Genomic DNA, 24,903 nt, shown 5'->3' with positions numbered 1-24,903 from the left:
TACCAGATACTTAACTTACTCCCTCACTGTTCTCCTTTAATTCAAATCAAAAAAATGCGCGCGACACCGGTAGGATTAGTTAAAATAACCACAAGATGGCGCTATTGGCGCCTTTTAGTAAAGATGATTTCGTCTAGAAGTTTTATGCTGGCGAGTTTTTGTAAATTATAATATTATATTTAATCAAATAGTTTTTACTAAATATACTGTATATTGTACATTGTATCATTCACAAATAATTCTTTAATCATATATGCTTCTGGTTGAACAAGGTAGATCAAGTTTCTAGTTATGCGTCACGTTTTTTTCCGTCTCTCAATCTGTCCGGAGAACTAAGTTACTTGTTTTGTGTGTGTGTGTGTGTGTGTGTGTGTGTGTGTGTGTGTGTGTGTGTGTATGTGTGTGTGTGTTTAATCAAGGCGTCTTTCTACAGTTACATAAAGAAAGGGAAGCAGTGCCAACACCACCATTTTATTGAACTGTACAAAACATGTTGTACATGTAAAACTAGCAGTACATTTTAATCTAAAATCATTTAACATATTAACATAACTAATAACGCCAGGGAACACTGTTGGCTTTGGGACCGTTGAAAATGTTTTAAAGTTTGCCGTGACAACAATATGACACAACGTCTTCGTTCATAATCGGGTTTTTTTGTTTGCAAACAACGATCAGCAACCACATGGAAATTCTCCCGCACTGAATTCTGGGATATGATGTTCTTTTGATGGGTTTAAGGACTTGTGAAACGGTGACAGAACTACATTTCCCATGAACACATTTCCCTTGAACAGCTGACAAAACAGAAGTCCGAAGCCTGTGTGTGCATTCTTTGTGCCAGAACACGCAGAGAGAGACGGACGATAACAAAGAAAACTTAACAGTGACAGCACAAGTGCTCACGCTTATGGATCTTTTTTTTAGAAACAGCCGGATTTGTTTGTTTGTATTTACTTTTAAGGATCTTTAACCTTTACTATTAAATTTGATGTTTGGCAGAAAGTTGGTCTCCTGTGGATAAGGTGAGAAAAATAATGCTTTTATATGAGCAATTTCAGTGATTGATTTTAAACGATTGATTGAGATAGACTAAATGCATGTTTGTTTATGGCGCTTTTTCCTATGTCTAGTTGAATATATCTTAATATTTGCTTATGTCTAAATAATGCAATCTATAATGTGTAAATATGATGTATATAATATACATATACATATGTGCATAAAACATGGGGTGTCTGTGTGTGTTTATATATATATCACTTTTTAATAGAATTATTTTTTTATTTTTCATTTGAATTTTTACTCTGAATCTGGTACTAGGATAATTTCTGCTGGCAGCTCTTAGGTTTGATAAGGAATTATTATTTAGAAACTGCAACTGCTGTAAATCTCTGGTAAGTTAGATCACCTTGAACCTGCAACAAAACCGCTGGGATGATTATTAAAACATAATGTCTGGACTAGGTTTCACTCAGCTTCAACTAATGAGTTTTTAGACCATCTAAAAAACAATTGTCATATTAAGATGGATTTTTCTGCAGTCTATTTAGAAATCTGGTCTCTCTTTATACCTAGAGGTCCTTTGTCTGTGGTTTAAAGCCTTTTAATGAGTATAAATCGCACATAATTCATCTCGTTTATATTATGTCATCATTTCAGTCCACATGTGGCATGTTTTCCTGTCAAACCGCTTCAGCTGTGGAGGAAATATTGAGCAACCATTCATGTTCCTTTATTTCTACTTCCACAACAAAACAAACCTGAGTGACTTCAAAAAAGATTGCGCAAACTCTCCCTCTTTCTTGCTCACTCACTCACTTTATCTCTCAGCCACAAAGAATCAGTGGTCCTTTTATATCAGTGTTATCAGTGTCAGTTTTATATCACTATTGCCTTGAGGAATAAATTTTTTTTTTTTTTTTTTACTGGTCACATGTCTTGACGTATTTCAGTGTGCTCTAGTTATGAACTCAGTGCCTGTGCTTTCTGTTATGATTTTGCAGTAATTTGCTTTTCAACCTAAAACATTTGTATTATTTTTTTTCTATAACACTCATAATACAATTTAAATATCACGAATATTCACATTTTCCTTAATATAATGAATAATAGCCTAATTGTACATTAATATAGCCTATATCAGGTTTCCCTAATAGGTGGCCTACAGGAGAAAAATATTTGTCCCGTTCTAATTTCAAATAATTTGCAATGAAATTTCAAGCGCAGCAGAAAGCAACATTAACTTGCATTGTGTTTTCACGGGATGCAAGCGGTGTGGCGCGACGCAACAAAATACAATCGAACCCATCAGTGATGCTGTCTACACTGGTGTGGCGTCATAAGACAAATCCACAACAGTAAACTTCTGCCTCGTTCTATTTATGATGTACTGACACAAAGTTCAAATGATTTGCAATGCTTTGATGTGTCCAGATGCGATGTGACAGCAAAAACATGACGAGTGTGAAGAAAAGAAAAAAGTTCACATGGAAAATAGATGATTAAAATGTGTCTGGATTGAACAAATTTGAGTGAGTGACTGACTGACTGATTCCATCTTTGTCATAAAGATCACGCAAAATAATATTCAAACTCCCGTTAGACACATTAAAAGTTGAATAAAGCACATTATCATTACCTGAAATGATCACTGTCATATCTTGTGTTATTCAATATATATATATATATATATATATATATATATATATATAGAGAGAGAGAGAGAGAGAGAGAGAGAGAGAGAGAGAGAGAGAGAGAGATTGTGTGTGTGTGTATATATCCAAAGCAACTTACAGTTTATATATATATATATATATATATATATATATATATATATAAATATATATATATATATATATATATATATATCGTTGAAACTAACTGAGGAACCCTGATGTACTGTATGTTATTTAATGATTTGCTTTTATTAACAAATCAAAATGGATGGTTTTCAGTTTTTCATTAAATTACATTTTTACCACTGAAATTCAAAATGATTTTTCAAATGATTTTCAACTAGGCCACTCAGATGGGATACATAAATTGAATGTAATGGTCAAAATACTAATTAAGCATTTTTTGGCTGTTATTATAAGTATGACCACCATTTTAAAATCCATGCTCAATAATCTAAAGAAGAAAATGGTTATATTAACAAATAATGCTAGATTTGCAAAATACTTGTTACTATTGAGATCCTCTTGAGCATGAACTTGACCTTTACCCTCCACATCTGGGTCAAAATGCCTCCTTTTAAAGTGTGAGCCTGGCCGTATTCTTTATGAAATGACACAAGGTCAATATTTCCTTCACAATTTAGTTCTTTTGAAACACGTCTTAAACAGGTCTTTGGGTTTACCTGAAAATTACAGACTTATATGTTGCAGCATAGATAGTAATGCTAATCTCAAGAAGGTGGACCTCCAGAAATGTACTGAATACTACTAATGTAGTGTTTGTTTATTGTAAATGCTGTTCTTCTGCAGGTTTTGATGTTCACCCATCCTTCCTGCAACCACTGATAGTGATTGTTTATTGGTGAAGTGCTCTCATCAGATACAATCATGGTGCTCATTCTGGGTCGCCGTCTGAATCATGAGAACTCTGGTGGTGTGCCGGAATCCCTGGCAATCAAGCGTAAAGTCTTTGAGATGGAGACCCTGAACGATGTGTACAACTTCTCTTCCGGTTCCTCTCACTCTGAGAATGTCCTTCAGGCCTTGAACGAGTTCCGCGACAGCCGCCTCTTCACGGACGTGATCATAAGTGTCCAAGGTCGCGAATTCCCATGTCACCGTGCCGTGCTGTCAGCCTGCAGCAGTTACTTCCGTGCCATGTTCTGCAACGACCACAGAGAGAGCCATGAGATGCTTGTGGAGATCAATGGCATCCAGGCTGATGCTATGGACACGTTCCTGCAGTATGTTTACACCGGTCGTGCCTGCATCACCACCCACAATGTCCAGTTCCTCTTTGAGACCTCCAGCCTCTTCCAGATCAACACACTGCGGGATGCTTGTGCAAAGTTCCTGGAAGAGCAGCTGGACCCCTGCAACTGCCTCGGGATCCAGCGTTTCGCAGATGCCCACTCTCTCAAACAGCTGGCCAGTCGCTGCCGTGCTTTCGCCTTGTTGAATTTTCCAGAAGTTGCTCAGCATGAGGAGTTTCTAGACCTTCACAAGGATGAGCTGCAGGAATACTTGGCCAGCGATGAGCTATCCATTGGCAGGGAGGAGATGGTGTTTGAGGCAGTGATGCGTTGGGTCTACCATGGCGTGGAGTACCGCAGACCCATGCTGAAAGATCTACTACAACATGTCCGACTGCCTCTCCTGCACCCAAACTATTTTGTACAGACGGTGAGTGGTAAATTCAAATTGATTTGAACTGGTGGAGAAGCTCTTTACTAGTTCAACGAATCCAGAAATTGGTGTGCTGCAGAGATGACACGTTTTTGTAGGGCAAACAAAATGGTAACATCACCCTCGTTCCTCGAACCGGGAATTTTTTTTTCTTTCATTGGCTGTTGGATTATTTCAGAAAATAAGTTCTGTGACCAACAAAAGTTTAAATGTTGATAAACATCTTGTTCGTCATGATAATCTTCACAAATGAACACAAGAAACATCATCCCTGCAGCACTCTATAGAGATCAAAGAATCATAAAATCAGCCTTGGTTTGTTTCTTAGTGTCCTTAAAGTGAAAATGAACCAAACCTTGGGTATGGCTTGGTCCTAAAGTTACACAACCAGATAAAGCAAGGCCTTGAGATTTGGCTAGTTGTTGCTGCATTCCGTTTACCTTGAAAGTTGGACACCAGAGTTAAGAATGATGTCACATCCAAGTTGACCACATTCCAGTACCTAAGTTGGAAAACAAACTTCGATACCTGTTGATTAAAAACAACGCAATATTTTACAAAGATAATGCAGAGGCATCCTGGATAGTATTGTGTGCACCTATGAGTTTACTGAGACAAACAGAAATGTTAATAAACAGTATATAACTACTGTTTCATTTCTGTTGATGCACTGAGAAGCTATATTGGATCCTGACATCAGGTTGTTGAAGTTCCTCCTAATTTTCCGAGTTGGAACTCAGTGAAAAGTTCATACAGTGAACTTCGTAATTTCCAACTTGTGAGTACAAATGGAGTGCAGCATTTCGCTCCAATGATAATCAAACACTCTTTGAACCAGTTAATCAAGATCTCGGGGGGTTCAGTTGAAAACTATGGGCAGGTGTGTTGATGTTTGCCAAGTCAAAGCTCTTTCCTTATTGTCGTAATGCAATAAGATTATTTAAACAAGATAGCTGGACTCTATAGGAAGGTAGATATAAGGGAGCCAGATGAAGGTCATGCATTGAGAATGTGATCGTATTTTGCAGGTGGAAGGCGATAAATTGATCCAGAATGCTCCAGAATGTTACCAGCTGCTGCACGAAGCACGACGCTATCACATACTTGGCAATGAGATGATGTCGCCACGAACCAGACCCCGCAGGTACGCAAACATTTTTGACCGGAAATTGGCCGATAAGATGATTTGCTCTTAAAAAAAACAAATAGTTTCTTCTTCCTGTGAGGGACTAAAATTATATGCAATTCACAGAATGAAAGTGAAACTGGAAAAACTGAAAACAGGTTTTCAATGCACTGTATTGAACTTTTGAGGATGAGACATGCAGCATTGTTACACCGTCCTTTAAATACTCCTCAATTTGTTAACAATAAATTTATAATTTGGGCTTAAACCTTAGTAACTTAATTGCATAATTCATCTCCATTTAGAACAAATATAGTCCATTTCGACACACTCACTCATCTGATATCATTAACTACTTCTGTTTATAGAAAGTATATAAATAAAAAAAAAAGGGCTCAAAATGAGAAAATGTCTTTGTTTGGTAGCAGCATGTCTTGCTCTGGAGGCAGTATTTATTTAGGGAAACTGTTTTTGGATTAGTATCCAAAGTATATAAAGTATTTTTAGAGTAGTATCTTTATAGGAGTCAGATGTAGGGAGGTTTAATCAGTACTTGGAGGCATTATTCCGATATGGAGTTTCTGTATTTAGAGTCAGTACCCTAAAATGGGGTCTATACTTGTATTTAGAAGCAGTATCTGTGTTCTGAAGGTGTTATGTGTTTGGAGTCAGTATCATGAATTGGAGGTTGAAAATGTATGAGCTTGCTTTCAGACATTCTACTCTGCTGGCAGAGAGACAGCCATATAACCTTTATTGAAAATCATATTTCAAGATTTAGTGCCAATAAATGCACACATACAGCCCAAACACAAACTAGAAATGCACACACCTTCACTCTACAGGACTTGAGATTTATCTGTGCTGCACACATATAAACAAGCTCTGTAGACACTCAATCTGAACTTTATCACATGGTGTTGTAGGAGTTGGGCTTTGGTTGAATGCATGCACTTTTTATTGCCTAGAACTAAAAAAAAACTCATGTTATGTGCATCTCTAACTTGTGACAGTGCCTAGAAAGATGATTCATCATTCTCCAGTAAATCATAGCGGAAGCTCATTGAACCTTTGCAAGAATGAAGCTTAACCACTTTCTGATGATGTCAGCACTTCAAAGCCTGTGCTTATCTGATATTGTTATTATTCCCTGTCTGCAGGTCTACTGGTTTCTCTGAGGTCATTGTGGTGGTGGGAGGCTGTGAGCGAATGGGGGGTTTCAATCTGCCGTACACAGAATGCTACGACCCTGTAACAGGAGAGTGGACATCTCTTGCTAAACACCCCGAGTACACTAAATCTGAGTATGCAGTGTGTGCTCTCCGCAACGATATCATTGTTTCAGGTTAGACCCTATTATTTCTATGTGAAAAATTATTTTGTTTTCTGTTTTTGAGTAGCCCCACCCACAGTGAAACTTCACTGGTTCAAAGCCCTCATCGTAGCTTTATATGAAACACCCTCGTTTTTTTCTAATTGGTTGGGATTTTGTTACATTATGCTGTATTTTTGTTTTAACTGCAGACAGAAAAATGACTGGAAACTTATAAAGTGTGGTTAGGACTTGGTGAAATGCTGTTCTTGATCACAGTGACTGATCAGAAAGTGACTACTTGTGTGGAACCTGAACACACACAAACATACACACACACACACACTTTCGAGCAGTGTTGTTTGTTCCTATAGTTTCACCCAGATTTACACGTTAGGGATGTTTTTCTGGGACATAAATGACATCTAATATAAATTTTATATGTATATTTTTGCAATTTTAACAGTTTTTTTTTTATTTTACCTTAAAACATTTGAAGTGTCCTACTTACAAGATTATTACTATGTGAAGAGTGAGGAAAGGTGATCCGACTGTCTACCACCTCATTGTTTGAAAACTGTTCAATTGAATCAGTTTTGAAAACAGGAACCAAATCATGTATGGGGATCAAAATATTATAGATACTTGGAAATGGGTTCTTAGAAATTGTGCCAGTAAGCAACCATCCCTAGCAAGCACCACTCATGTTTTCTTTAGAAAATGTTAGCAAACACTTTTAAACCCATTGTTCAGTTAAGCTTAATTTAACAAACGCTGTTGTTGTTTGGATGGGTTGGACAAATTAGTCCAGGGTTTTCTGTGGTGGGTTGAGGGCTTGTTTGTGAGCAAATGCTTTGTTTGTGAGGACATTTCTGGAACAGCTGTTTATGATTTGAGGAAAATCGGAAACAACAGCTGCCTCTGTGATCAGCCAGTGTGTCAAGGGCTGTTCTCCCTGGCAAACATTCTATTGGCTGAGTGTTTGGGACATGTTAAACTCTAACTGGCACAGGCGAGCGGCATCTTGGGGGAGTATTTGCAACAAGAGTTTAGGATAGTTCCAGGAATGATCTGCAGTTTTTGGCTGCAGATGTTGGTAAGGTTATTGCATCACGTCAACCAGGGTCACTGATGCAGGTCATGCATTCGAGGAGTTTCTGTATCTGTGACGTTTGATGCATTTAGACTTGACCTAAATTCCTTCAGCTCACTTGTGTTTTTGTTTAAACAAACTGGATGCCATAATGAGGAATTCTGAATTGTGTAATTCTTATTCTTCTCCATCTAGAGCCATTGTTTGTAGAGCCAAGAAGTATGGAGTGTGTTTTGTGAGTCTGATTTCCATGAATAGTGCTGTTTTCGCACTCGTGTTCTCACACTCAAACTCTCAGAAACACACACTTTGATCAACATCACTGCCTACATTCGTTTATTCGTGCGATTTTATTTTAGCTAAATAACTCAAATGACACAAATTTTTCAGGATTTTTAAAGTATGCCATCAAGGTCTGGTAAAAAAAAAAAAAAAAAAAAAAAACTATCCAAAATAGATTTGAAGCTATGTCCCTTCAGCATGTGTGGAGCAATGTTTGTGTTAATGACTAGTTTCTATTCACCTGCAGGTTTTGCATCCGGTCTTGAAAGTGCCTGTTGGTGACAACATGTAAAGTGTCAGCTGGAGACAGGCTGCATCTTAAATGCTGGTTTGTCTGGTCTTCAGTCTGAAAGGCTTGATGGTATTTGTCAAGGGATATTGACAGAAGAGCAAACTAAAAGGACTGGAGCTTTTATTTAGTCATTATTATCTTTACCCAGCTTTAGATGACAAAGCAAGCTCAGCCTCTATAATCAGAGATTTTGAATCTGTCTTTGTTTAGCAGACAGTTGCGCAGCTAATCCACTAATGGAGTTTATGAGCAATGTAGTTCTTGTTGTGCTGCTTTTACTTCCTCAGAAATGTTCTTCTATTATTTTCTACCTCTACTTTTTTCATCCTTCAGCTTCCCTTTTTCATTTCCCCCAGACTTTGTCAAAAAAACTGGTTATTTTGAGTTTGTTTACTTTAACACTCATGTGCATTTTAAATATGAGCTAAAGAGGCTAAATTTATAATACCAGTGTTTCCTGCAGCAAAAATAGCTGAATAAAGGCGTTACCAAGATGGTCATCTAGTGCACTGACCTACCTTAAAGGGACTTTGATGGCACTGAAAGGGAAGAAGGGCCTCTGAGCACTTCTCAGAACTTCATTATCTAAGTCTGTTAACAGAATTAAAGTGGAACGGCCTTCTCCCAGGTGTTGAGCGTGTGTGTGGGAGAGAAGGACTGTCAGAGCTTGTCTCAGACCTGCTGTTTGGATGATAACCAGCCATTTGGCCGAGATGTGAAGTGACAAAGAATAGAACAGGCCTCAGCGGGTTTAGATAAACACTGATGACAACAAGAAAGGACGTTCAGATCAGAGGGAGCTTCTCTGTTTAACAGGAACACAGGTGAAGCACTGTGGTTTGTGTAATTACAGACATGGTGTTGTCTGAAACTGAGAATTAATAACCTGTTTGTGGGTTTGCAAATTTGAAACATTTGACCACAAGCTAACTGCAAATGGTTGACAAACAAACTATACTGTGGCCAGAAAAGTATCAGGACACTGTTAAAAATGTATGAATGTCATTGAACTAAATGATGCCCAGAACTAATTTCACTTTTCTGAGCCAATTTCTGCAATGTTTGGTCTCAAGGTCATTTTTAGTTGATGTACTGTTATTAATAGGTCATGGCAGAGTAATAGATCATTATATTAGGTCAGAAAATAATCAACTTATGTTTGAAATTCAAAAAGTCTCAAAATACTTTTTGTCTTCATTATAAAGGATAATATGCAGAGTTTTCACACGCACACACACACACATTATACTGTATATACACACACACACACACACACACATTATACTGTATATACACACACACACACACATTATACTGTATATACACACACACACAAACACATATATGCCAAACAGCTTTTTAAATTTCCATTTAAATTGTTCATATAAAATATTTGAAATGTATTTAATTTCAGATTTATTCAATTAAACAAGTTTTTTGTTCATAATAAAAACACTCGCTTGTCTAAAAGGGTTCATTCCATAGACTTGTATTGTTTTTATACTGAGCCGTTAGAAATAACCCTCACAGAATTTTAGTTTTAGGTTTTATACAAATTAGGCTATCCTCAAGCGTCTCCAAAGGAAGGGTTTGTCAGTTTTTGGTAATTTTTGGGTAAATATAATTGACACACACACACACACACACACACACACATAGACAGCTTGGTTATGCTGTTGTTAATGTTGTGGTTGTTATTTACAGGTGGACGCATCAACAGCAGTTACGTCTGGATGTATAACTCTCAGCTCAACATCTGGATCAGAGTGGCCTCTCTTAATAAGGGTCGATGGAGACACAAGATGACCGTCCTACTGGGGAAGGTGAGAGGGAGTGATGTGCGTCTGTCTGTGTGTGTCCTTTCCAGTCCCAGTGTCCAATTTCCTAAATCAAAAGCACACTTCCTTTACTGCATTGTGACTGTATGGAGAAATTTATGCAGGATTTGCACCTTTGGGTTGCACTTATAAAACATCTAATGTAAGTATATATTTCTATATTAAGTGTTGCTTGGGAAAAATCTGTTTAATTGGTTTCAAATACATGGCTATTTTTGAATGGCTGTTGATGTACAAATATGATTTTGGCTTTATTTAGGCATCCCCACCCCTGTTTGTTCCTTTGTTTTTCCTTTTAATAATTAACCATGTATTGAAATAACTCAAAAATTTTCTTCTCTTTCTTCTCCAGAATTATCTTCAAATATTGCAGACAGATAGACTTAATTTTTGCTCTACTTTAAACTGGCGGGGGAAAAAAATGTCTTACCCAGTTGGCATTTTTTTTAAGCATATAGGAAATAAATTATTTTGTGGTTTATGCTTCAAACAAGATTAAACACTTTGGCAGTGGCGTAAGAGAAATATGCTTTACATTTTTACAGCACAAAACTAACCATTAGATATAAGTGCAAAAAAATAAAAAAATAAGTGCCAATAGTGCATTTTAGTAACAAGGATTTAAGTGCGTGTTTTAGGACTGTTGTAGGGCTGTCACGATATTAGGTTTTTCACACGATGGTTATTTGCGCCAAAAGAATGATATCTATAGAAACCTTGGGGAATCTGCCAAATACATTTTTAGTTTATTTAGTTATTAGTTTTACCCAGTGAACATAAGGATACTGAAGAACAGGGCACATGCATTTTCACTTCTTCTTCTTTAGGTCACAGCTGACCTGAGACTCTGGCTTTATATGTTCTCTATGAAATAACAAGAGAGAAAATACTATCAAGTTCAACAGTATGATGAATAAATATGAACATCAAAAATTATACTTTAACATGTTAACTTGCGTACCCTTATTTTTTCTCTTTAACCTGTAGTTGCAGTGGCACCAATGAAATCATGCAGTTAACGCGCTTCTAATTCAGTTTTAACGTGCATCTAGAACGGTCACAGATGATGCATTAAAGGGATAGTTCACCCAAAAATGAAAATTTGATGTTTATCTGCTTACCCCCAGGCCATCGCGTCTCCCCTCCTATCCAGTTACATTATATGGGGGTAAGCAGATAAACATCAAATTTTCATTTTGGGGTGAACTATCCCTTAAAGTGCATGGCTCTGCTAACAACTTAACATTTTACAGAGTTTAATGTAGCAATGTGGTTGTTCAGTTTTTCTAGATTTGTCTTAATTGTGTAATAGATTTGAACAAAGAAAGACAGGAACCACATGTATTGGTCATGATTTGATTGCAAATACAAATACAAAGATTTGAGTACAGTAAATGAGGTACATATTAAAAGAATCACCCCTTTATTTAAATAGGACAGGAAACTGCTGTTAACTTGCTAATGCAACGTTTCCCATTCCATGATGAGTAAAATAATGGCAACATACAGTTTATATAATATTGAACATGGCTCTTCTCAGAGTATCATGGCAGGACACTGCGTCGTCTTCTTGTTTTGACAGATGTCAGCGTTAAGGTGAAATACTGCCACCTTGGAGGTCCAACAGGTATGGGGGCGGGAGTAGGCCATTTGCATGTCATGTTATAATAAGTGTCCTGTTCATTTTAAATATTGTTTTAATATTACATTTTAAATACTGTTTTTGTGGCTCAAGTGGTAGAGCATTGCGTTAGCAGTGCAAGGTTGTGGTTTCGATTCCTAGGGAGCACATGTTAGAAAAAAAATGTTAGCCTGAATGCACTGTAGGTCACCTTGGATAAAATTTAATTTAATTTAAAATAGTGTGGTTCTCGCCAATACTGGTATATCACCACACCCTAAATTAACATGATGTCCATAATTCATTATTGGCATAACATGGTTATCATTAAAACCTGTATGTCGCGAGTCACGACACCCCTAGACTGTTGTTATGATAAAATGTCTACAGCTGTAATCAGATTGTGCTCTTGCCATTTAACTGATAATTTTGTGGAAATTAGCTGCCCTAGTTATTGTGTTGTGTTTGTCTTATGGAGAATCATGCTTCACTTCCTGTGAATTGTTTGTGGGTTTTTCATGTTTTATGATAGTTTTTATTTTTTTGAGAGTTTGTGAATGTTTTAAAAACATGCATTTTATTACACATGCAGGGGGTGTAATGTGCTGCCTGCTTGGATGTAATGCATGTTTTCTGTTCAACAAGAGAGACAAAGAGAGAGAGAGAGAGAGAGACATACACAAAATGCTCTCTTGAGACTTTTTTTTTTTCTTGGAAAAGGGTTGTTGTAATTTCTCTCTTTTCCTGTGTGTGTGTGTGTGTGTGTGCCCGCCCGGTGCCCATCCTTCTCTATAGTTGTTTACAGACACATTTGCTTGCTTTTAAGGTTGTTTGTTTCTTTATAAGAAGGATGGAAATGAGTTTACATTTTAAAGGAAACAGTTCACCCAAAAATAAGTTTTGATAACATTTATGCCCTCATGTTGTTCTGAATGTGTATAACGTTTTCTTTAATTAACAAGAGGGTGAACAAGTGATGCTGCAGAATTTGTATTACTTTGAACTACCCTTTAAATTTTTTCATTTAAAGTCTTCCAATTTTTTTTTTCCTTAGGTGTTTTTTTTTTTGCATTACATTTTGCATTGTTTACGGCCATGTTTGCATGCTAAATGGATTACTAACGGTAGCCCAGAAGTCCACAACACATTGAAATCTCAACAACACAATAAAATTGCCACAATACAATGCATAGGACTAATGTTGTTGTGTTGCAGCTTGTTTCTGCTGTGGGGGTATGCACTACTGGGTAACCATAATTACTATGCTTTTTTTAATGCTTTAAACGACAAAAGCAAAACAGTACACCAGACATTATGAAGACATGGGAACAAATCAAACACATTGTATCAGTTAGATTGATTATGGAAGAAGAGAGATAAGAGAATTTTTTGGTAGTCACAGGAAAATTAAAGTAAGACACTCATACAGTTGGAAAATATTTATTTGATCCCATGCTGATTTTTTATTCTTGCCCACTTACAAAGAAATGAAGGGTCTGTAATTTTTATGGTAGGTTTGTTTTAATGGATAGAGACAGAATACCAGCCAAAAATTCCAGAAAAACACATTACATAAAGGTTAAAAATTGATTTGCATTTCAGTGAGTGAAATAAGTATTTGATCCCCTACCAGAACATGACTTAGTACTTGGTGCAGAAGCCCTTGTTGGCAAAAACAGAGGTAAGATGTTTTTTGTAGTTGGTCACCAGGATTGCACACATCTCAGGAGGGATTTTGATCCATTCCTCTTCACAGATCCTCTCTAAATATTTAAGGTTTCTTGACTGTCATTTGGAAACTCAAAGTTTCAGCTCCCTTCACAGATTTTCTGAAGGATTGAGGTCTGGAGACTGGCTATGCCACTACATGATCTTCTTATTAAGCCACTCCTTTCTTGCCTTAGTATGTTTTGGGTCATTGCCATGCTGGAAGACCCATCCATGACCCATCTTCAGTGTACTGGCTGAGCGAAGGAGGTTTTCATCCAAGATTTTACAGGACATTGCCCCGTCCATTTGCCCTTCAATGCGGTGAAGTCGTCCTGTACCCATAGCAGAAAAACAGTCCCAAAGCACAATGTTTCCACCTCCGTGCTTGACTGTAGGGATGGTGTTCTTGGGGTCAAAGTCAGCATTTCTTTCCCTCCAAACACGGCGAGTCGATGTTCTTTGGAAAACCTATGACAAACTAAAACAATATCCGTATCAAACCAGCATTAAAAAAAAAAATAGTAATTTTGTTTATACAAAATACAATGGTTGTTCCAAATAAAACAACGCCCCGGAGGAAATTAGTGCTTGTAGATTAGTTTCCAAGCTAAAAAATCTTGAAAGCCAGATTTCCTTGGCAATTTCTCAATCTTATAATCACACATTAGTCAAAAAAAAGAAAGACCCCAGAATTTGTCAAAAGTCAAATTTATAAATTTCCACAAAGAAGGTTTTTTCAAACAAAATTTTATTTTCAAAATTAATTTTGTAATATTATTTAAAGTAGAGAAATCTAGAATGTCAAGTCCACCATTTGTAAGGGAATTTATAACTACAGATTTAGTGCGCACAATTCTTCCATTAAAAACAAAAACAAAATCTGATCAAAAGTTTGAACAGTTTGATTGTCTAAATGTATAACTAAAGCAATATACCGGTAGGTTAGTCTAGAAATTCCTTCTAGAAACTCTACCTTTAGGGACAGTTCCCTTAATACCCAAAGATTACATTTACTTTGAATCATTTCAAAGGCAGGATTAAAATTCAGGGAAAGTCTTATCGTGTTCATTTTTCGAAGTGACAACACCTTAATAATTAACAGCTTCTTTAATGGGAATACCATCTACAGATAGAAGGGAGGAGTTTCAAGACTAATATCTTACATTTTATATATTAAGGTACAAACCTAAAGCATTAGAAAACAACTTGATAGTTTTAATTGTCTGATTAACCAGGCTAGAATTTATTTTTAATTGCTTTCTTAACCTCATAAACAGTAATTGGTGACTAACATTGTTTTAATCATCATGATTAACAGAATTAACATTACTAAGATACTTACTAAATGTATCCAAATCAGCTAGATTCAATTTAGATTCATATAAATTTGAGTAAAAATTATGACAAATTGATAAATGTCTTTAGGATTTTCTGAGACAACCCCTCCAATATTTAACTGACAAATATAATTATGTTTAGCCCTGTTTTAAGTTTAAAGAAATAGAAAGACATCTGTTCTCCGTATTCAAGACACCATTGCCTTGACCTTAAGAAAGCACCTTCTGCTCTTAATTTATACAAGTCATCCAACTTAATTTGCAACATATCATATGAGCCCTGGCCATTCAAGATCATCCATATGCCGCAAGAAGCAATAAAAGGAACAATGCAATCATGACCACTGCTGGCTGGTGAGCACGCATTATTACTAATGTTAGCCACATTAGCATCGACTGAAAAGTAATTCAAAGGACCATGTTTACACTCCATGGCAACGCAATACAGGAGAAAATGTTCTGTTTAAGCACAGTTGGTGCCAGAGCTCACACAAACATGTCTGATAAGGTAGCCATCTTGGACTCACCCTCTAATAACCAAGTTCACATAGTGACCCTTTGAAAAATTAGTCTCTTTTGTTTGACATTTCAGAAGAACCCCTAGTGTTTTGCTGAAAAACAGTTCAAGCAAGATAAGAGAATGAAGAATGCATGTAAGGGTAGATGGTAGAAAATCATGTTTGATAGCATATCTTGCATGATTTCAGTCCATCAACTTCATTCTCTTATCTTGTTTGTGCAGTTCCTTATAAAAAGACTTGCATGTTTTTAGTGGGCAGAGACAGTGGGGTTCAAATCCTGATGGTTTTTTTTTGCAACTTCAACAAGCCAGTAACCACCATATATATTTATAATGGAAGCAGAAGTACATATGACATTTTGGTATGCGTACAATTACTTTCCTTTTAATGAATAAATATAAGGTTATGGATTTCAGTGGAATGAATGCCATTTTAATCAGTGAAGACAGGGAAGGACAGGGTTTAAATCACCAGAGAGTGTGAATAAGAGAACTTTAGCCTCTGAGGTCAGAGGTCATCAGTCTGTATGTGTGTTCACGTTACACATGATCTTAAGCCTTAGGCTGTAACTGTGAACTATTTCTCCTCTCTGTTAAACTGGTTTCCTGTTGAACAGGTTTAATGTGGGTCAGTGTCATTGTGTTGTTATCGTGCCCCCTCCACACTTCCTCTGCTGTGTCAGTTTGAGGATAAAGCTGTTTGTGGAGAGGATACGACGAGTGCTTGTCTTTGAACAGTTACAGAGAAACACCAAAGCCAGGGAAACGTGGTGGTTTGATATCAGTCATTGTTTATTGTTTTAGTAATAGAATAATTTGCAGGATAATTAAACATCATTAAAAAGGAATAGCTCACCCATGTATGAACCTTTGCTGAAAATGTACCCACCCTCAGGCCATCCGAGATCTTATATGTTGATAAGTTTGTTTCTTCATCAGAACAGATTTGGAGAAATGTAGCAGTACATCACTTGCTCACCAATTAATCTTCTGCAGTGAACGTGTGCTGTCAGAATGAGAGTGCGAAACATCACAATAATTCACAAGTAACTGACATGACTTCAGTCCTTCTTTTAACGTCTTGTGAAGCAAAGAGCTGCATGTTTGTAATAATCAAATCCATCAAGATGTTTTTAACTTCAAACTGTTGCTTCTGGCTAAAATATGAGAACTTGATCCATAATATTGTTCTCTCTAATAAAAAGACATCCTGTCTGAATCTGGAGAGAAATATGCACAGTTCAAGCACCGTTTAAAAAATAAATGCTTAAAATATTATTACTTGCATTTATTTTTTCCTCCCTAAAATATATATATTTTTTTATTTAGGGTTGGATTATCTAAATGTATTCTTTTAGATAGCTAGGTAAACATATCTGTGTGTGTATCCTGCAGGTGTATGCAGTTGGAGGTTATGATGGGCAGTCTTGTCTCAGTAATGTGGAGGTGTACGACTCATTCTCCAACCGCTGGACTGAGGTGGCCCCCATGAAAGAAGCCGTCTCCTGCCCGGCGGTCACCAGCTGCGCGGGAAAGCTTTTCGTCATTGGAGGAGAACCCTATGAAAACAGCTGCTCCAATAATGTGAGTGTGAAACAGTGCTAAACACACCCACAATATAAAATTAGACCGAGCTCATCTATGAAACCAAACTTTGTTCTTTATTTAAAACACCTATAGTGCAACTTATGCCTGGTGATTTTCAATGCTGGCAGAGCCTTCCTGCAGTAGTGCTTTTGAGTAGGTGTCTTGAAAAACCTTGATTTTTGTTTTAGGTGAGGACTTTTGTCAAATGTAACCTCTAAAATATGGGCATCTCTTTAAACAGAAGGTGCTGCTAACAGCAGATGGGTAGTGAATGTGTGTTTTGTGCAGATGGTCTATAACCTAGTGGACAGGTGGGCCTGCATTCTGAGCTTATTGTCCTCAGACACTGCTGCCGTCTCGGGTAACATCTCACATGGGTTTCTCTCATTGATTTTTCCAGTGCTCAGATTACTGCATTCTTTACTTGCCATCTGGAACAGAAAGAGAGAGAGAGAGAGAAACATGAAAGGAAAGGATCTGATGTAGTTTAAGACAAAGCTCTCTTATACAAAATGTTGCAGGTTCCTCAGTATAGGTGCTGCATCTGTCATCTCGGAGTTTCCAAATGGTGTCTCTTCGACAATATATCTTTACTCTCTGTCAGTGTGCGTGTCTTCAGTGACATCCGTATTGTCAATCTTTCTCAAATCTATACATCAGCCAGCACAGAGAAAGATGTTTGCACTGAATAGTGCAAATATTAGATTTACCAGGCTGTTCTGGTTTTTGCCCACAGGGCCTGTACTATGCTTTCAGCTCACTGAATAGGATATTGTTTTGATGACTATGAGGAATTTAAAGAGAGATTATGACTATAGTGTTTGATCACCGTTATAACACCTGCATATTCATGTATTCAGGAATGTTTGTGTTTAATTTCTGCATATAGGAGGTTATGATGGTTGTGGGAAAAAGTTATACATTGATATATTGTGTACACACACATATAAAAACTCTTTCTCATTGGATCTAAGCAAATCTCATAGGTGACCTATTTTGAGCTCAAATAGGTGAGGAGTTTGGATCTATGAAAAGACTAAAACTAATACTAAAATGAAAACTGTATATAAACACTGATTCAGAAAATTACAATAATAGTATATAAATAATACTAAAATAACTTATATGTAATAGTTTAGTTTAGAATTTTAAGAATTGTCAAGATTAAAAAACAATATTTTCCCATTGTGTTTCAGGTCCAGTGTTATGACCCAGAGTCAGACAGCTGGCAGCTGAAGGCATGCATTCCCTTCACCAAACCCAATATCTCTGCCGTTTCTCTCAATCACCTCATCTACGTATGCGGTGGCCTTACCAAGTCCATCTACTGCTACGATCCTTCACAGGACCAGTGGATGCATGTGGGCCACACCTTCAGCAGACAGGTACCTGAAGCCGAGTGAAAACTTCAAAGTTCCTGTCATTTAGTACCGTATACTGATTCTATCATGGTTTCTGTGTGTTTAGGAGAGTTGCGGTATGTCCATTTGTAACGGAAAGATCTACATCCTGGGTGGACGGGGAGAAAACGGCGGCGCCTCTGACAATGTTGTGTGCTACGACCCAGCCTCTGGCATCATCACATGCACAGCTGCTTTGCCTCGTCCCATCTCCTACCATGGCTGTGTTACCATACACCGTTTCAGCGAAAAACAACACAAACCCTGAAGGCATCTGAAAACACCCATCTAGACTGTCCCAAACATGGAGCTGTAGACTCTTACATGTATATCAACTTTGCATCACTTATATTGAGTGCACTGATATTTTTTTAACATGTACACATCTACATGCACTGTAGGCGTAGCTCCTTGTTTAACTGCTACAGTTGATTTCATCATCGTGCCAAAGTTGTTATTAACTGTAAGGCAACAGTCAATGGAATTTTTTGGAACAAGGAAGTATGTAAAACATTACCTTCCTCATAAGTGAAATACATTCAGAGAATGAGTCAGATCTGATGGAGTAATCACCTTTGATGTCCTGTATTGACTCTAAAAATGCACACTATTTTTATTTTTGTTTCTTTTTTTAAGATTTGTTTTGTCATTCCCCCCCCCCTTTTTATTTTTAAATGTACATTTGTTGAGGCCTTTATTTTTTTTATTTCTTTGTTATTTTGTAGCACTATTCTTGCATTTTTGGCAATGTTTGTAAAGTCTGCAGACAGAAACTTTTAATGTGCTTTTTACATCATATTATGCTTCTGAGCTTATTAAGTAAAAGAAAGCACTTAAATACTACATCAGACATGCTGTATGAGGTTTTCATGAGGAGGTTTTTGCATTCTACGCATTTGAAAACCTAAGGCTGGAAACCGCATACCTCAGTGATGGACAGGTCATTTTGGTCAATGAATTGTCACGTCAGGTTCTTATAGGTTCTTGATGAACCGTACAGCTGTGAAACTTTTTTTTTCTCTCCTGTGCATCAGATCTATATTTGAGCGTCTCTTTATCTTTAGTTTGACAACCAGGACGTGCCTTTCTGATCTTTTGTTATTTTTTTTTATCAGAGCCCCAATCATGCACTTGTATGTTCTAGTGTTAGTAATATATGACAAGGTAAATACATTCTACTCATTTAATGTTATCTGTGTTATTTTATGTTGTGCTTTGTAAACAATCTCAAAGCTGTAGATAGCATCTGAATTTTTGAGTTGGACTGTCAGAAATTCTTGTGTTTGCGTGTGTGGCTGTGCGTGGTCAAATTAACCTGGAACTGTTTTCATGTTTAGCAGTAAGATAACTGCAGTCTCTGCTCTAGTACTTATCAGTACTGGAAGCAGACATTTACATGTCAGAATAATTGTGTGGAATTCATCTGACGGTGTCAGGCAGGATGCTGGCAGCTAGTTTACCCAAAGCACTGCGTCTCCTGCATTTCTGCCTGCAATGACAAAAATGTAAGTGTTTCTGTACAGTATATACTTATTTATGTTTTCATATACATAATGTTGATTTGTCCTTCAATCATTTTGATTATTACCAGCTGTACTGGTCTATACTTTTTGTAAATGTTATTTTGCCAACATACTGTATGTTCCATTATGCTAATTTGTTAAAATAACATCTGACAATTTTTTAAAACCCAGCTTTATATGGTTTGTCTGGGTTAGATGTGGTGTTTTGTAGGATGGTATGGACACAGTTGGTCCAAGTTTTGAGTTGGTTTTCAGCTCATTCATAAGTATAACCTGGTATTTTTGTTGCAGTAGAAAATCCAAAAATACAGTTTCGAATTTCATTTCAGTGGAATGAAACCATAGCTGTAATTGTGAGTCCAAAGCATAAAAAATATTGGACATTTTTCAAATATACCAATAATAATATACCATACTTTGTAAAACTGCAAAAGTGCCTCAATAAAAAAAGTTTATTTGCAATGATTTATGTTGTCATTTCAATATCTGGAAGCATGAATTATGTGTTTGTACAGCCCTCTTCATACTTGTGGTTACGGAAACCGGGCATTCCCTGGAGTACTTGTGCATTGTGCGTTATTCTATATTCAATGGAAATTCCTCAAAAGGAAACTTAAGCTATATTCCTCATACCCTGGTGGAGATGTCAGGTTGATACAAAACATACTCCCACTCTTAATTAAAAAAAGTTTGCTTCCCCATTCTGAAAGATTACCCAAGCTCTTCAAAAAAAAAACTATATTTTACAGTCTACTGGACGTTTTGAATCTCAAACTAAACTTGAAATGTTTGAGTTCCTAGCATGGATTGAAGTGTAAATAATGTGGTTACAATAAGGATTGTTGTTTACCTGTCTGACTTTAAACTTTTGTTGTTTTTGTGAATACGATATAAAACTATATCTTAGCTAATCAATGATTTATATGCCGCAGAAACAAAGTTAGCATATATTAATAGTCTTATAAAACAAATACAGCTAAGAAAAAGTGGAATTAGGCACTTAGCATTTATTGAACTTTCATATTCAAAAACAAAATATAGTGTATGTTCTTTTCATGGTTTTTGTAAATTAGATTTCTTTTGTCTTGCCTGAGGTTCAGATTTTTTTTATACTCAAGTTATTCTATAAGCATTTGTTACGCATTTTTTCTTTCCCGGATAACACCTGGCAAGTGTTAAATTCCATAACCATCTTTACAACTGGTCAAGGCTATTAAGGTCAGCTCAAACAGTTTGACCCATACATGTACATGTGTCACCTCACGTCTAAACCCAGACTTTATGCATTTTAAATTAAATTTAATTTAATTTAAAAATTAAAATTAAATTGTATTTTATTTTTAATTTATTAATGCTGACCTCTAAAACTATATTATTTTCTTCAAGCATCAGCGAAAGGCAGTAGAGAAAAGAATGACCTTCCCTTGAGTGCTGATTCCTCTTAAGGTTTCTTCTTTATTTTTTTCTTGCCATTGTTGCTTTGTGACTGTAGTAGTTTTATACCTGATCCTTTTTCATGACAATTGCAATTGTTAGAAGTGCCATTGCCTTTGTAAAATCTAAATGAATTTGTTTGCCCTGGGCTGGCGTGACAAAGGAAATTTACTTGCAGTTTCACATCCAACCTGTACCTTTTCCTTGTCTCTTAAATGGCACTTAAGTCATCCGTTCCAAGCAACTCTTTACATATCAACACGTCAACACTTCAGCCTTCATCACCCAAGGGGCTCTGCTTGAATGTGAAACTGCAAATGGAAATAGTATGAAAAATACAAAAATGTTATGTTTCTAAGCATTTTTTAAATCATGGTACACAACAGTTATTTTAGTAACACTGAGATACTATTCAATTTTTTTATTAATATTTAGTTTTCATTTTTCCATTTTTATTTTAATTTTAGTTAAAAAAATAATTTGTACTATTTTTTTTTATTTAGTTTTATTAATTTTCATTTCAGTTTTTATAAGCAGTTGCCAACAAATGTAAACGTGTATAATGCCAGACAGAAGATGTGTGCCTTTTTCGTTTTAAAACATACATGAGCAGAATTACACTATTGACTTTATGGTGAGATGTTGCTGTAAATGTGGTTTTCAGCGACACCGTTTGGTCTGACTCGGGTATAACATGGGCTAACTCAGTGAAGGTTCAAAATTTCTATCTATTTTCTAGCATACGTCTCCTGGCGTACTTCCGGTAGCTTGGAGCTTGGATCTGAAACATTCCTAATCACCCCCCCCCCCCCCCCCCCCCAAAAAAAAAAAAACCCACTGGCGCGCTGCGTGTTCAGCTCCTCCAGCTTCCACCCCACTTCCCTTTAACTCCCGCTTCCCATCCGTAACCTTATTTACCTCCAAATCTACTTACCCTGTCTCACACTATACTCATCCACATCTTCTACCTCTCTCTATAAGCCTAAATACATATTAATCCTACATTCTCTTCATTAAACCAGTATTATTCAAAAACTGAAACAACACATTAACCATACTATTTCCTATATCCGAGTCTAATATATTCTTTAATGTTAACTCTTTCCCTTCATTCTTCCATAATTCTTCTCTTAGCACTTCTCTTTCTTCATCATACCCATTACAATTAATAATCACATGTTCTACAGTTTCACTCTGTCCACATTTCTCACACAAACCCGTTGGATGCTTATTAAGTGTAATGTTTTATTCAAACCGGTATGCCCCACCCTTAGTCTTGTAATTATACTTTCCTCCCTTCTATTTCTCCCTCTTTTTCTACCTTTTCCCACTTTCTTTTGAATTGCATATAAATGTCTCCCTTTACTCTCATTATCCCAATATTGTTGCCACTTTTTACTCATTTTCTCTTTTATTACTGATTTAATTTCTTTTAAACTATGTTGTAACTCAATTTCTACCATCTCTTCATCTCTATGTTTAATTTAAAAATGTTAAAGATAATGTAGTTTGAGTTTCTTGAAAAAAGACCCAATTTATACTGTGGTTAATTATATAAATCATACGTTTCCTATTCATTAAAGTAGTGTGATATTTATTATTTTTTTTAAATATTAATATTTATATTAACACTTTTTTCGTCTAAATATTTCCACGGATCGAGCTGATCTCAGCTTCAAACCCCTTATTTCGCTAATGTAGGCCGCGCGCTTGCTGCGCTTTTTCCTGAGCGGGAACGCGCCCTGCACGACTTCGTGTGTCCGCGCGAGACTTTCGTGTGCGCGAGACCAACCGAAGCTAACGGCTAACATTTCACCAGCCAATTCAGCGTAGGTTTACCGTGTAAATTAACACACTGACCACTTTTGTGCGCGTCAACGTCACGTTTTGCGCAGTTTAGAAAAGCGTTAGTGTTGTGAGTTGTGCAATAACTGCTTAAAAAGCTGTTGTTTTGTTTGGCGTAGTGTGTGTGTCAGATTAGCATCTAATTGTTTCTGTTGTAAATTATTTTTAAAAGTGATTTTTTAGATTTTAAACCTCTGTAATAACTAATATCAGTTTGTCAAGGAAATATAATCACACTTGTATGCTCATATACTTAAGCTGTGTCTCAAAATCTAACAAACTGCCTACCTAGGACGTATTATTAGGCATTACAGGTAACGTTAAGCAGCTAAGTTTTGAGACTCGGCCTCTGTGTGTGCCTGTACAAGTGTGTTGTTGTTTATGTGGCATGTTGTGCACTGTGTCTGCAGTCCAGCCAATGAGTGATCATGTCTGGGGTCAAAAGGAAAATAGAGGACAAAGATCCCGACTATGAGGACATCACTCAAGTGCAGGAGAACAAGAGGAGTAAAGTGGTGGAGCAGAATGGTAAGACTAGGTTCCTAACAGTGATGTAGAGTATCACACAAATCGTTTTTTAATCTGCTTGTTTGATTTTTACCAGCTCGTGAAGCTGCGGTGCAGAAGATTGAAGCAATCATCAAGGATCAGTTTTCTCTTGAGATGAAGAATAAAGAGCATGAGATCGAGGTTATCGGGCAGGTAATTGTCTGTCCAATAGTCACTTTATTTTGGGACTAACAGTGCTTTGTTAGTCCAGAAATACTTTAATCAGCAGTGCAACAAGTACTCAGAAACTGTATTTAAGATCAAATATCGGTACAGTGTCAACACATAATTTAGAAGTCAAACATCTTGAGATAAAGTAAACACCTAAACCTGTAGTACACTACATGAATTTCAAAAGTTGAACTATTATCTGTTTATTTTCCCCTCAGAGGTTGAATGAGGCCAGGAGAATGATGGACAAGCTCAGAGCCTGCATTGTCGCAAACTACTATGCCAATGCCGGACAGCCTAAAGTCCCTGAGGTAATCGTATAAACATTGTTTTTAATAGAGTCAAGTCCCAGAAGTAAAAATACTATTCATTTTCTCCATAGAGCAGTTGATTTTAAAGGGATTGTTCACCCAAAAAATTCTTGTCATTAATTGCTCAACCTCATGTCGTTCCAAACCCCGTAAAACCTCTGTTCATCTTCAGAACACAAATTAAGTTATTTTTGAAGGAATCTGAGAGCTGTCTGACCCTCCCATAGACAGCAATGATCCTTACACGATCAAGGTCCAGAAACATAGCTGAGATCAGTTAAATAATCCATGTGACATCAGGGGTTCAACCGTAATCTTACGAAGCTAGTAGAATACTTTTCATGCACAAAAGAAAAAAATTACGAATTTATTCAACAATTCGTCTCCTCTTCATCACCCTATATGACGTGGAGGAGACAAATTGTTGCATTTTTTCTTTTTTTTTCTTTTTCCTTTGCGCAAAAAAAAAATTATTCTCATAGCTTCATTAAATTTAAGTTGAACCCCTGATGTCATATGGATTATTTTACAGATGTCCTTGCTATGTTTCTGGACCTTGATTGTGTAAGGACACATGCTGTTTATGGA

At 36.6% G+C, this 24,903-nt stretch overlaps 2 protein-coding genes across 4 annotated transcripts in view; both read left to right on the top strand.

Moving 5' to 3' along the window:
- The first annotated feature begins 821 nt into the window (after positions 1-821).
- klhl24a (kelch-like family member 24a) lies at positions 822-20,470 on the top strand. The gene is made up of 8 exons (XM_059501344.1): positions 822-1,025; positions 3,489-4,361; positions 5,393-5,508; positions 6,651-6,835; positions 10,174-10,292; positions 16,891-17,079; positions 18,279-18,467; positions 18,550-20,470. The coding sequence occupies exons 2-8, from the start codon at positions 3,567-3,569 to the stop codon at positions 18,748-18,750; spliced, it is 1,794 nt and encodes a 597-aa protein (XP_059357327.1). The 5' UTR covers positions 822-1,025; positions 3,489-3,566; the 3' UTR covers positions 18,751-20,470.
- Positions 20,471-23,143: 2,673 nt separating this feature from the next.
- Positions 23,144-24,903, top strand: part of LOC132096133 (YEATS domain-containing protein 2-like) — a 37,612-nt gene continuing 35,852 nt past the window's right edge. For 2 of the 3 annotated variants that reach the window (XM_059501329.1, XM_059501327.1), the window contains exons 1-5: positions 23,144-23,268; positions 23,577-23,598; positions 23,695-23,812; positions 23,889-23,986; positions 24,223-24,315. In XM_059501329.1, coding sequence (XP_059357312.1) covers positions 23,713-23,812; positions 23,889-23,986; positions 24,223-24,315 — 291 coding nt within the window. In that variant the 5' untranslated portion in view covers positions 23,144-23,268; positions 23,577-23,598; positions 23,695-23,712. The remainder of the gene's footprint in view (positions 23,269-23,576; positions 23,599-23,694; positions 23,813-23,888; positions 23,987-24,222; positions 24,316-24,903) is intronic. The other variant, XM_059501328.1, reaches the window with a different exon arrangement.

Source organism: Carassius carassius, chromosome 20 (assembly GCF_963082965.1).
Source record: "Carassius carassius chromosome 20, fCarCar2.1, whole genome shotgun sequence".
NCBI lineage: Eukaryota > Metazoa > Chordata > Actinopteri > Cypriniformes > Cyprinidae > Carassius > Carassius carassius.
The sequence above is the reverse complement of the archived record's forward strand: the minus strand, read 5'-3'. Positions and strand labels throughout refer to the sequence as shown.